Source organism: Panthera leo, chromosome E2 (genome assembly GCF_018350215.1).
Source record: "Panthera leo isolate Ple1 chromosome E2, P.leo_Ple1_pat1.1, whole genome shotgun sequence".
NCBI classification, from domain to species: domain Eukaryota; kingdom Metazoa; phylum Chordata; class Mammalia; order Carnivora; family Felidae; genus Panthera; species Panthera leo.
In genome coordinates this window covers 56,047,045-56,059,961 of record NC_056693.1, presented here as the reverse complement: position 1 = coordinate 56,059,961, position 12,917 = coordinate 56,047,045, and the positions used below count along the sequence as shown (strand labels likewise).

General features: G+C 41.2%; 1 protein-coding gene across 7 annotated transcripts in view; it reads right to left on the bottom strand.

The window, feature by feature from the left end:
- The window catches only part of CDH13 (cadherin 13), a 1,030,961-nt gene that overhangs the window by 615,301 nt on the left and 402,743 nt on the right, over nt 1-12,917 (bottom strand). Inside the window, exon 1 of one of the 7 annotated variants that reach the window (XM_042919728.1) lies at nt 1,656-1,803. The exons of the other annotated variants lie outside the window; for them this stretch is intronic. Coding sequence (XP_042775662.1) covers nt 1,656-1,691 — 36 coding nt within the window. The 5' untranslated portion in view covers nt 1,692-1,803. Of the gene's footprint in view, nt 1-1,655; nt 1,804-12,917 lie in introns of those variants that run through there. 7 annotated transcript variants of the gene reach the window in all.

Genomic DNA, 12,917 nt, shown 5'->3' with positions numbered 1-12,917 from the left:
TTAGGAACTTCTGCCCAACAAAATATATGATTAAAAGATGAATAGTCAAGCCACAGACTGGAATAAAATATTTGTAAAATATATACTGACAAGGGACTAGTGTCTAGGATATGTAAAGAACTCCTATAAGTCAATGACAAAAAGACAAAAAAATAAAATAAAAATTGGGTAAAATATTTGAAAAGAGATCTTAACAAGGAAGAGGCATGAGTGGCCAGTAAGCACACGATCGTTAAAAGTAACGCAAATCAAATCTACAACGAGACCCCACTGCACACTCACGGGAGTAACTAAGGTTAAAAAGACCAGCAACATGAGATGTTCATGCAAATGTTTAGCTACAGCCACTCACATACATTGTTGGGCCATTTTGGGGAAAGGACTGGCAGTTTCTTAGCATCCCTAACATGAATCTCCTCTATGATGCATCAATTTTACCCCTAGGTATGTACTCAAGAAAAATGAATACCTATGTCCATACATAGACTTTTACATGGGTAATTGTTTACAGCACTTAATTTGTGGTTGCCGAGAATTGGAATCAACCCAGGATCCATCAATAATGAGGGTGGATTAACAACTGTGCTACATTTAGGTGATGCAATACTACTTAGCAATAAAGAGGAAATAAACTGATGTATGCAACAATATGCACAAATCTCACAAGCCTTATGCTGAGTGGAAGAAGTCAAATAAAAATATATATACATACTGTATGATCTCACTTGCATAGTATTCTAAAACAGACAAAACCGATCTATGATGGAAAGAATCAGAAGGGTGACTAGCCACTAGGGGCGGTGAGATAGACAGTGACTAGAAAGGGTCAGGAGGGGACCTTCTCAGGGAATGGGATGGTTTCTGTCCTGATGGTGGTTTGGATTGCACATTGGTATGCATTTGTCAGAAACCAAATGTTATGAATAGGATTTGGGGTAACATGGTATACACATTTTACCCCTAATGGAACAGAAAAGCTATAAACATATCAAAGTCTAATTAATAATATGCATGCAGGGGCACCTGGGTGGCTCAGTTGGTTAAGCGTCTGACTTCAGCTCAGGTCACAATCTCACAGTTCATGGGTTTGAGCCCCACGTTGGGCTCTGTGCTGACAGCTCAGAGCCTGGAGCCTGTTTTGGATTCTGCGTCTCCCTCTCTCTCTCTCTCTCTCCCTCTCTCTGCCCCTCCCCCACTCACACTCTGTCTTTCTCTGTCTCTCAAAAAGGAATAAACGTTAAAAAAAATTTTTAAACAATAATAAGCATGCAGATGTATTTGGGGAGTGGTGTGGTACACATCCATCACATACTTTGAAATATACAAAAAATAAGATGGATTGATGGATGTTTATTGGGACAGATTGATGTATGTATATGTGTTTTATATATGTATGTTTTATATATGTATGTATATGTATCATATATATGTGTATATATATGTGTATATATATGTGTATATATATATATATATATATATATATATATATATGATAAAGGAAGTAAAATATTCATTGCAGGGTTTAGGTTATGAGCACATGGCTATTCAGCATGAACTTCTTTCAACTTCTTATCTGAAATGTTCACAAGAAAATGTTGGTTCAGCAACTATTGTATAAAATGGAAGGGTGGGTTCCCCTAATGTTGTAAGCATACCTGCATCCAGCCAAGGAGGCTTGTAGGTCTCAGCATCCCTAACCCAGACAACAGGATCTAGAAGAACGAGGCATGGTGTTGGGTTTTGATGCAGACGCTTGGAATACTTAGAAGACAAGATAAATGCTTCAGTCAAAAATTGGTTTGATATGAAACATTTGGGAAACTTGGCTCTATTATTTTCTTTCTTTCTTTCTTTCTTTCTTTCTTTCTTTCTTTCTTTCTTTCTTTCTTTCTTCTTTCTTTCTTTCTTTCTTTCTTTCTTTCTTTCTTTCTTTCTTTCTTTCTTTCTTTCTTTCTTTCTTCCTGGAATACTATCAAACAATACTCAAAAGCTTTTTGTGCCAGAGGAAAAAAGCCTGGTCATGCCATCATGTCGAATTTGATGCCCATATGAGCCACCTGGTCTCCTCATAGTTCTTTTTTTCCCCCTCCCTTTCAGTTTTATGTTTGTCAGGCAACACGTCTGGAATCAGCAGACCTGAGTGCTGCCTCTGCCACTTGTCAGTTTTCGGCCATTCTGCATACTTCCCTGAACACTTTTAGACCTTTTTTTTTTTTTTCTTGTCCTTTGTGGTTTTGTCGCAGAGCTGCTTCTGCCACCTCAAGGTAAAATCTAGCTCCACATCTGCATTGAGGGGGTTTTTACAGCGATTCCACCCATGAACATGCTCCGTATCAGAGCTTTAACGGGTCTGGCTTCTCCAATGTACCTTCTATCTGCAGAGCCAATTGAGGAATCTGCCACCTTTGCCAGAAGCACAGGGGACATCTAATCACGAAGAAAAGGAAGGCTTCCCAAAGAAGATTGATTTGTCTCTATTGGAAAAGTCAGAAAAATCCCACAGATAGCATTTGCTTTCAGTCATTTTGCAGGGACCCCTTGTGCCACTGAACAGAGTGCTGAGGTCAGCCTGGCAGGGAGCCTCAGAGGTAATCTGAACACAACACTCCCAATGTGCAGCCGTGTGACAAAGGTATGAATCAGCTGCGGTGACACTCAGAAACCACAACCCACCTCCCTTCGCATCCACGATCTCGCTGGACCCTGCCTGGGCCATTCTGGTTCGAGACCGCTGTCACTCCCCCAAGGCTGAGACAGGGGAAAGTGGCTGGGAATGACAAGCCCAGCCCAAATGCTTCCTCATCAATTGTGACGTTAATGCTGAGAGAGAGATCTCAGGGGTAAACCTTGGTCAGGCCATTGTCACACGTTGATCTGCATAGGGCCACTTAATTTCTCTCCTTGGCATCCCCCCAAAGCAGACCCTGAGGCAAAGCCTTGGGTGACAGTCTTTCTTTGGGAGATGATGGCAGGAAGCACATGGGAGTGAATAGGGAAGTGAGACAGGGCAGGGAGACACGTGGAGACAGGATGCATTGATGAGACTGGAGCTCGATCCCCCTGTGACCCTCCAGCAGACAGCGGGGAACATGCCCCAGATCTGTCCACTGAGGGGCAGGAATGCTGGAGTGTTCATCCTCACATCCTATCCCTCACTGGCTGAGGGGCCCTGGGGGAATTCTCAGCTCAGCAAGCTGTCTCATAAGACGCAGAGGAGGCTCTGGAGGGAGGAGATCTATGCTGGGGGACGGCAGGCAAACTCAGAGGTGAGTCTGGCATGAGGGACAGCGACCATCTCTGTTCCGCTCTTATTCTAATTTAGTGTTGTTCAGACAGCACAGCTTCAGTGTCTGGAAGCAGCAGATCCGGATTTGAATATTGAACTTATAACTGAATACTGATATCATGGAATCATTGAATCATTGACTCATCAGCAACTTACTTAGGCTTTGGGCATTAGTGTATCCCCGTGTGTAAAAATCGTATCTAATGCAGAGTAAGTGAGGTGATGACTGAGAAGGAGGATTCCATAGACTGCGGTACATAAAAATCAGTCAATAGTATGGAGTTGTTACTTTGTAGCTGTTACACTGTACTATGTATGTTTTTTATATATATCTCTATATCTAAATATCTATATAGTACATGTATACATACTGTTGCAGTATACTGCATGTAACACTCCATAACATATTTATAATACATTGTTATATCAACTATATTATACTATTATCATCATATTATAATATCATATCTATTATTTTAAAATCATGGTGGAGAGCTACAGGCAGTACCAGGGTAACCGATACAGGGATCCTTCTGTAACCAGGCGGGCCACATTTTTTTTTTCTTTGCTTGTCCGAGATCAATATTTTCTCTTTACATAAATACAATCTTCAGTAGGAGATTCTGGAAACAGCTCCTTTAAATCTGGCTGGTAGAGGGGCGATGGTGAAATAGGGGAAGGGGATTAAGAGAAACAAACCACCAGTTATAAAGGAAGTAAGTTATGGAGATGAAAAGTACAGCATAGGGAGTATAGTGAATAATATTGTCATAACGTTGTATGGTGACAGATGGTGACTGTACTTATCATGGTGAGTGCTGACTAATGCACAGAATTGTCGAATCAATATGCTATACACCTGAAACTAATATAACTTTGTATGTCTACTATATTTCAATAATTAAAAAAAATATAGCTGGTGTGTTCCCAGGAGAATTTTAGGGACAGCAGCGGGCAGGGAGATGTGGCGAATCTTACCGCCTTGTGGGTGACTGCCTGCCTAACTGTTGACACACGGTTATTACATAGTGGAAGCTTACTAAATATACAGAGAAAGTCAAAGTTCCAATACTCCGTTTATACAAAAGGAAGGGAAGGTGTTACAGTAACAGAAAGATCACACACACAAATGCACGTCACACACACACACACACACACACACACACACACACACACACAAGAACTCGGTCACTGTCACGGAGCATCCTTGCTTCCACGAGACGCTGTTTCTGACCAGCCTGGAGATTTACTGGAAGCTCTGGAACCAGAAAACTTGTACTTGAATTTCAGCTTCACAACTACTAGCTTGCAAGCCTGGCCCAGGTACTTAACCTCTGGGCTTGTGTTTCCCCATCTGTAAAGTGGGGATGGCTGTAGGGCCTTGCTGGGCGGTGAGGAGGACTTGGTGAGTCGAGCACCCAGCGATTCTTAGTACCTGTTGCCATTTGAAATGTGCTTTCAGATCCTAGCGTGTGAAACTACTCTCTGAAAGGCCACACCATCTTAAAACGCCCGCATTTCATGCGCACATTTATAAAAGCAGAATTTTGGAGCCCACGGGTAATTTAGAAATCCTCTAGGGCAACCATTCTCCAGCTCTTCTCTAACTTGGGGGCTCTTGTTAAAAATGCAGATTTGGTTCAGTAGGTCTGAGGTGAGGCCTGAGGTTCTGCATTTCTAGTAGTGATGGGAAAGTTTACATCTTTAAGAAGATTACACTTTAAGAAGATTACACTTTAAGAAGACTAGCCCCCTCATTTTCCAGATGGGACCCAGACCTATGTTGAGATAGCCCAGACCACACAGCTAGTGAAAGAAGGCTCATAATTAGAACATGATGTTTTGACTCTGTATTTGGGGTCCCCCCAACACTTGAACACAAATGTCATCCAGCTCCTGACCAGAAATTCTTCCCAGGTAGTTGCAAAAAGGAAAGGCATTTCTACTGATATTCCATGGAGAGGGGACCCAATGACGAGTTAGAGTCCTCTGGGGGGAACTGCGTTTGCTGTCTCCAGAAAGGACTGTAGTTTGATGTTCGTCAGACGTGTAGCATTTTTAATAGATACAAGCACTGATCAGCAGTCTGGTCGTTGTCAATGGGTTAGTTCAATTATTGGAAAACTTTATTATCTTTGGAAACCTTGAACATATGAGCCTGTGTTTTAACTGTACGTTTTATGAGCTATGAATAGTGATTAAGTATTTCTAGTGAACATTTAGGATCCAGTTAAGATGTTTTCAACATAAAAATACACATGGGGATTTAAAAAACTAAGTACAGAGGCACCTGGGTGGCTCAGTTGGTTGGGTATCCGACTTTGGCTCAGGTCATGATCTCACAGTTTGTGAGTGTGAGTCCCGTATTGGGCTCTGTGCTGACAGGTCAGAGCCTGGAGCCTGGTTTGGCTTCTCTGTCTCCCTCCTTCTCTGCTCCTCCCCGGACTCATGCTCTGTCTCTCTCTCTCTCTCAAAAATAATAAAATAAAGGTTAAAAAATTTTAAAAAACTAAGTACAAAAAAGTATGTAAATTAATTTTTATGTTGATTACATATGGAAATGATCATATTTGCATGTATTGGGTTAAATAAAATATACTAATTCAATTGATTCAATATTAATATAAAATTCAATTAATGTTACACAAGTTTCTTTTCCCTATTTAAAATGCTGATACAAAAAATTAGAATTGCATGTGTGGCTGAAATTACATTTCTATTGGATAATGGTTTCGGTACATGAATGGATGGATGGGCATACAGATGACAGATGGATAGTATCAATCCTATATATTTAATTTACAACCTACACTTAATATAAATTAGAGATACATAATCAACATACATTTAAATTATTTCAGAATTCTCTCATGCACGCTTATTCTCTCAAATTATGTATGCACAGATACATGATATGTATTTCAAAATCTTTGTTCCAACATTTAACGTGGTTAGATATCGCCCACAGAGTCTCACATTAAAATTGCCTTTCTATGTTTATGACTTGAAAAAATGACTACTCCCCCTGCTAGTACTTGAAAGTTGACTTCATAAATTATTAGTTTCCCAATAGCATGGGGAGAGAGTCTGCAGCTCCCCAAAGTGAACAGGCCACCCTTTGTCATTGACACGCACCATTAATGTACAGCAAGGCAGTGGATACCCTCCTCCTCCTTGCAGAGCAAATGGCCTGGTGCTTTAGTGGAGGTCTGGAGGAGCTCTCCCAGAAGAGCAGTATGGTCACTGGTAGCACAGGCTTGTAACTTGGCTCTACCACTTAAGATGCATGGGAGCCCCTTTGGACAAATTATTTAACCTCCTTGATCCCAGTCTCCTAATTTGAGAAAAAGGGACCATGAAACCACACGTCTCATAGAGTTGTGTGGGGTCTGGATCACGTGTTATTTGTGGAAGACTTGTTGCAAGGCACCGACGACACCTTCAGTCCACTGTGGTTTTTGTGGAACAGACTTATGACCCTCATGCATAATCAGATCTCCTTTCTTCTGAGGATACGGAACAACACACTTTCCTGTCCCCTTTGCAACTGGACGGGGCTGTCGTTATGACAATCAGTGGATTACAGAAGCAAATGTCATCCATCACCTCATGGACAGAATATATAGTTGTGAATGCAGAAGTCAGAATGCTCTCCTCTGCCATGGACAAGTCACGTGTATCCTGTTCAGATGGTGCTGTCATGGCATTTTGGGGGCACAACTGCATGGAGCAGAAGGCCCCTCTAACAAATATTCATTGTGTAGTATAAGCAATAAATAAACATTTGTTTAAGTCACTGTATTTGGAGGACTGCATATTATTGCAGCGTAACTTAACCTAACCTGACTCACAAACTAATTGCCTAAGGCAAGTCCTCTGCTGAAGTAGGTCTTTGGCTTTCCCAGGCTTTCCCTGAGCTCCTGATCCATAGCCTTTTATCACAGCTAAACATAAATTTCTTGGCCATTCCCTCCAGAGTCATAGAAGGGATACATACACCCAGTCATCTTGGGTGTCTCATCTTCATTCACTCCCACCAACTTTCTCCTTCCTGAACCTAGTTACTACAAGGATTTCTTCTGAGAAAGTGGATTATATAAGTCATGTTTACATTCCTAAAACAACTTCTGCTTCTAAAGCAGCTTTTATGACCAAGATACTTTTTTTTAATACTGCACCAAAGCTATTAAAAAGAATGGAAACTACAGATCATAAAAATGTCAACAGTGAAACACTCATTTCCATGCAAGTTGTGAAATAAAATCAATATATGCTAACTTGTTCTTTAAGAACAAAGGAAGAAAAGGGGGCATTTCAAATGTTTGTTATTATTTAATCCAAACTCATGGATCCATTGCTGCTTATGTCTAGAGGGAACCCCAAAGGTCATTATGTCTAACACCCTCAAATTGTCATCAAATTTAGTGGTTCATGTCAAAATATGTAGTTATAGGGACAGAGATCACATATACTTCCAATAATACATTTTTAAAGAATAGTTAATGATTTTGCAGTTTTCCAGAAGTGAAGAAAGCTGAGATTTGTTGCTGCAAGAGCAAAATTTCTTAATAAGCATGCCAAGAAGCAAGAGGATTCCAGAACCGCCAGTGAGATATTTTAGGTGAAAACAGTTTTTCTATCTTGAGAAGCATCAAGTTCCTTAGAAAATGAGTGAAATTCTTCTCAAAGATTCTGGGAAATTTTCGAGTGCCATTGGCCCAATTTTTTATCCTTTCCTAATTTTTTTATTTCTTTATCTGGTCCCCAGCAACCAGTGACTGCCCACCTCATCTGTATCTCAAAAGAGAGGTTAGGAGTTGACATCTATTTCAAAAGCTCTGTTCTCCTCTAAAAGACAACTGCCTAACCCTATGAGGGCCAGAACCAGTGTGTTCAACTCAACTTGAGACACTTGTGTCAGAAGACACTTGGCCTGGGCCCTGTCCATGTTAGATCAGTGGTCAGAGTGAACCTTTGGGGAGAGCTGATAAGGCTGAAGATGGCCCCGGATCTGTGAGGCTGGAGGAACCAGGGATAGTGCTTTTGAGAGGCAGCATAGACCAGGGCTAAGGTTCTGTGCCAGAGTTGCTGAGTTTGAATCCTGGCCTTTCATTTTGCAGATGGCTGATCTTGGCTGGTGACTTAACCTATTCATGCCTCAGTTTCTCATCTTCAAAGGAAGGATGATATTTATTGGTCTCTACTTTAGAGGGTTATTACGTAACTTAAATGTACTAATACTTATAAAGTACATAAAACAATACCCAGAGTATAATTGGAGCTATCTCTATCGGTGTCTCCTAAAAAGAAAATAATGGTGTTGCCAAAGTGATATCATATTTACAAATGGCGTTTATTAGTTGGAAATGTGAAAACCACCTTCAGCCTTACAGTTCTGTTACAGAACTGTGGTGTCAGAACCCTGATAAATACAAGTGGCCTTATCTGGAAAGGATAGAGACTCCTGATTATGCCTCTAATGAAAGAAGCACATCGACATAATTTGAGATGCGTGATTGTCAAATAATTTTATTTGATGTTTTATGGGAATGGTTAAGAATATGCATTTCGGATTCTGAGAAACTTCCTTAATTTGAAGAACATAATGCCCCTTATTTTTGGACACTAAACTGAGGAGCATGAGAAATGGGCAACTTTTGCCCCCCAAGCCCAAACCTTCTTTTTGCAGAGAACACATTCTGACCAGCGGGTGGCAATCATGTGTCATAATGCAAAAGGCCATATTCTCTTCAGAAAGTTTAGACCCTGGACAGAAAATGAACAACAACAGAGTAGGGGGCAGATAACACTGAAAGTGTACCAAGCAAGATGGACATGGACCGTGCCCTCAATGAGCCTGCAGTCTTCAAATGAGGTAGTTAAGCTGCAAGAATGTGACACATTAAAACCCCATTCCTCCCCTCCCCTCCCAACAGCCTGCTTCATTCTTCTTGTAGAGCTATGGGCCTATTAGAAAATAATAGTATTAAAGACAAAGACCATGGGGCCAGTCCCTGTGCAGTGAGGGTAAGGGCCCAGTGGCCAGTCATGAGCACTGCCAGGGAGCTGGTTCAGAAGACCAGGCTTTAGTATTTAGAGAGGCTGGTTACAACAAAAAGGAGTAATGGATGTGAGAATTCTATTGCCTCTTGTTCTTGGCTTCCTTGACCTATGTTTGCCAGATTCTGAACATGATTGCATGCGTGAGAGCATAGCCTATTCCTGTGAGACTGATCTCTGATGTTACAGGATCTGAGATGCCCTACATAATAGCCATGTGACATTACGTCAGTTTTCATCCATAAGCCTCAGTTCCTCTATCTGTAAAGTGGGCATGAAAATCATTATGACAATCTTTTAGGGCTTTTTGGAGACTGAGTGAACTACTGCCCATAAAGTGATTATGACAATGTCTGGCACTTAGAAGATGTACAAAAATATTATTATCTGATTGGAAGTTGGCATCTGCGATGATTCAACCCATAAGATCTGACCATGGGCACCTGTCTCTCATTGATGTTCTTGGCTGTCCATTTTGGCTGCAGCTGCCATTTTGCTAAGCCTAGTCATATCTTCTACAGGACGGCAGTGGGGCCTCACCTAATAGGCTAGCTGGGGAAATTTAATGAGATGATGAGCTGATCATACTCCAATAGCCCGCCCTACAGTTTAGACAAAGGTGAGGGCTTCCCAGCCCAGCTGTGAGCACCCCTGTTGGGTCCTCCTTCGAGATTTTTGGCTCGAGCAAATGGTAGAGTAGAGGGATGATGATGCATGAGGGCTGACACACTCCGATAGTTAGAGGCCAAGGAGAAGAGGTGAAGAAAATTGGCCTGGGAAGAAGGAGAATTACTAAGGCAGATTACTATTCTGCTTTTCCTTTTTTTATTAAAACACCTTTCTTCATCTTGTCCTGTTTCAACATTCATTCCAACTGCTCTTCATGCTTACTAAGCAGTCTTCTGACCACGATTTGGTTTTCTACAAAGGATGGAATAGACGCGGAAAATGTGCTGATCATGTGGTCTTGAGTATCCGGTCTCTTTGACAGTAATTTCTCTTTGTAAATTAACAGATTGACTCCATGTGGGGAGAGAATTTGCTGATCATTTGGACTCTGTGTATCTCAGCGCCTGTGACAGTCATTCCCCTTTTAAAATTAATAGGTTGGCTTCGTATAGGAAGAGAAAATGCTGATCGCGTGGACTTTGAGTGTTCCGGTCCTTGTCACACTCATACCTCTTTGCAAATTAATAAATTGGGATGCAGGTCTTATAACCCCTTTTGTAAGTGTCAGCCCTAAGAGGTGCTTCTTTTCTTTGGGTTGGCAATATCATAAGGTCTTTATATCAGGTCCAAATAAGTTGGTTGGGTGACCAACTTGTCCCAGTTTGCCCAGAACTTTCCCGGTGTGAGCTCTAAAAATTCCACAGCTTGGGCACCCTCTCTGTCTCAGGAAAACCAGGACAGCTTGCTTAGGACTTTCTTGGTTTTAAAATACATCTGGAGAAGCCCCTCAGTCTTCAATTACCCCACAGCTTAGCTACTCGGTGAAGAAAATCCAGCCTCACCACATTGCTGAGAAAAAGCAAAAGTGCTTCAGAAACTACCTACATGTGCCAAATTCAAATTTCATATCTAGTTTTAGAAGGCCTTTAAGCTGTTACTGTCTTTACATCTTCTAGGTATTACACCACAATATAATCCACGAGTATTTTGTTTTACAGCTCTTATACTTAAGATATTTCACAGAAGGCAAGCTTTACACTAACACACAGGAGTTAAGATGATTGTTTTATACCTGGACTGCATCCAAACTGCAGTTCTCCCTGGCTGAAGATGATCTAAATTCTTATTTTTAGGTCCCCAAACCGCTTGCTGGTTGCTACCCGGTGGTGCGGTGTGGCCTGGCAGAGGTTTGGCAAATAAAATATTCCCCAGCTGCATGTGCTTTGACGCTTTTCTCTACCACCTGAAGGCAGTAGGAAGAGAGTGTGGGAGACAGTAACATATCCATAGAATGAGCATTCATGATTAGTCTTTAGTCTCTATTTTCTCTATTGCTTCTAACTAGAAGCAACTCTCAATTAACTCTCTGTCTCATCTGATCTTTGCTTTAGCATCCAACATGCTGGCCACATCCACTTCCCCAAGCTTTTCTTACCTCTGCAGTCTCACTCCCTCCTTTCTGCTCTACCCTCACATTCCTTCTATACCCGACGTACAAATGTTGGGATTCCTCTGGGCCAACTTTGGGGATCTCTTTTCCTTTAAATGCTCTGCTGTGCCACAAGCCACATGTGGCTGCAAGCCACATGTGGCCAACCAGCAATGGGTATGGGGCCAGTCTGAAATGAAGTGTGCTGTAACACACTAGATTTATATTTTTATTATTTTTAAATTTATTATTCTACTTTAATGTTTAGATAAAGCAGTAGGTTATCTTTTCCCATTTCTAACACTTAGAATGGAAAAATATAAAATATGTAATTTTTAATATTGATCAAGTGATGGGATAATAATTAAGTGATATATCAGGTTAAAGAAGATAATATTAAAAGTAATTTCATCTGTTTCTTCTTACAATTTTTCAAATGTTTATTCATCTTTGAGAGACAGAGTATGTAAGCAGGTGAGGGGCAGAGAGAAAGGGCGGAGAAATGATCCAAGGTGGGCTCTGCGTTGACAGCAGAGAGCCTGACGCGGGGCTCAAACTCATGAACCGTGAGATCATGACCTGAGCTGAAGTCAGACGCCTAACTGACTGAGCCACCCAGGTGCCCTCTTCTTACCATTTTAAACGTGGCTACCTGAAAATTTAAATTTACATGTGTGTCTCAAGTTATATTTTAATTTGGCAGAGCTGCTATAAAGTCTCCCCCTAAATGATCTCAACAATCCTCAGACAACTTTAGAATGATAAATCCAAAGGGTGTATTCCCAACTCTGAATGCAAGACCCATATATCCATCTGACTTTTTTGATATCTTAAAAAAAAAATTTTTTTTGACATCTCACAAATTTCTCACATTTAGCATGTACAGATCTTGATTCTGTCCCCTGAATAAGCATCTCTCCAATCTATCTCACTGTTCCCAAGCCTCTCCCCTAAAAGATGCTACAAAACTGGCCTTGAGCATGGAGGAAGGGGCCATGGACGTTCTCGAGAAGCTGGAAGAGGCAAGGAATGGATTCTCCCCTAGAGCCTCCAGAAGGAACCAGCTCTGCAGACACCTTGATTTAAGCCTTGTAAGACCCATTTTGGACTTCTGCCTCCAAAAGTGTTAGAGAATAAATTTGTGTTGAACCACTATGTTTGTGATAATATTTCACGGAACTATTAGGAAACCAAAAGAGACAAATGGCACCACCCTGTTGTGTCTACCTCCGATTATATTTTAAGCCAATCCACTTCTCCCCATCTCCATTTCCATGACCTTTACTGTAACAACTTCCTAACCAGTCTTTCCTTGGGATAAATTAAAAATGGCTGTAAATTCTTTGGTCAATCTTCTCATCAGGAGGTGGAGTCCATTTCTCCTCCTCTTGAATTTAAGTTAACCCTGGGCTGCTCTGACCAACAGAACACAGTGGGAATGATGGTGTGTAACTTCCAGGGCTTGGCCTTGAG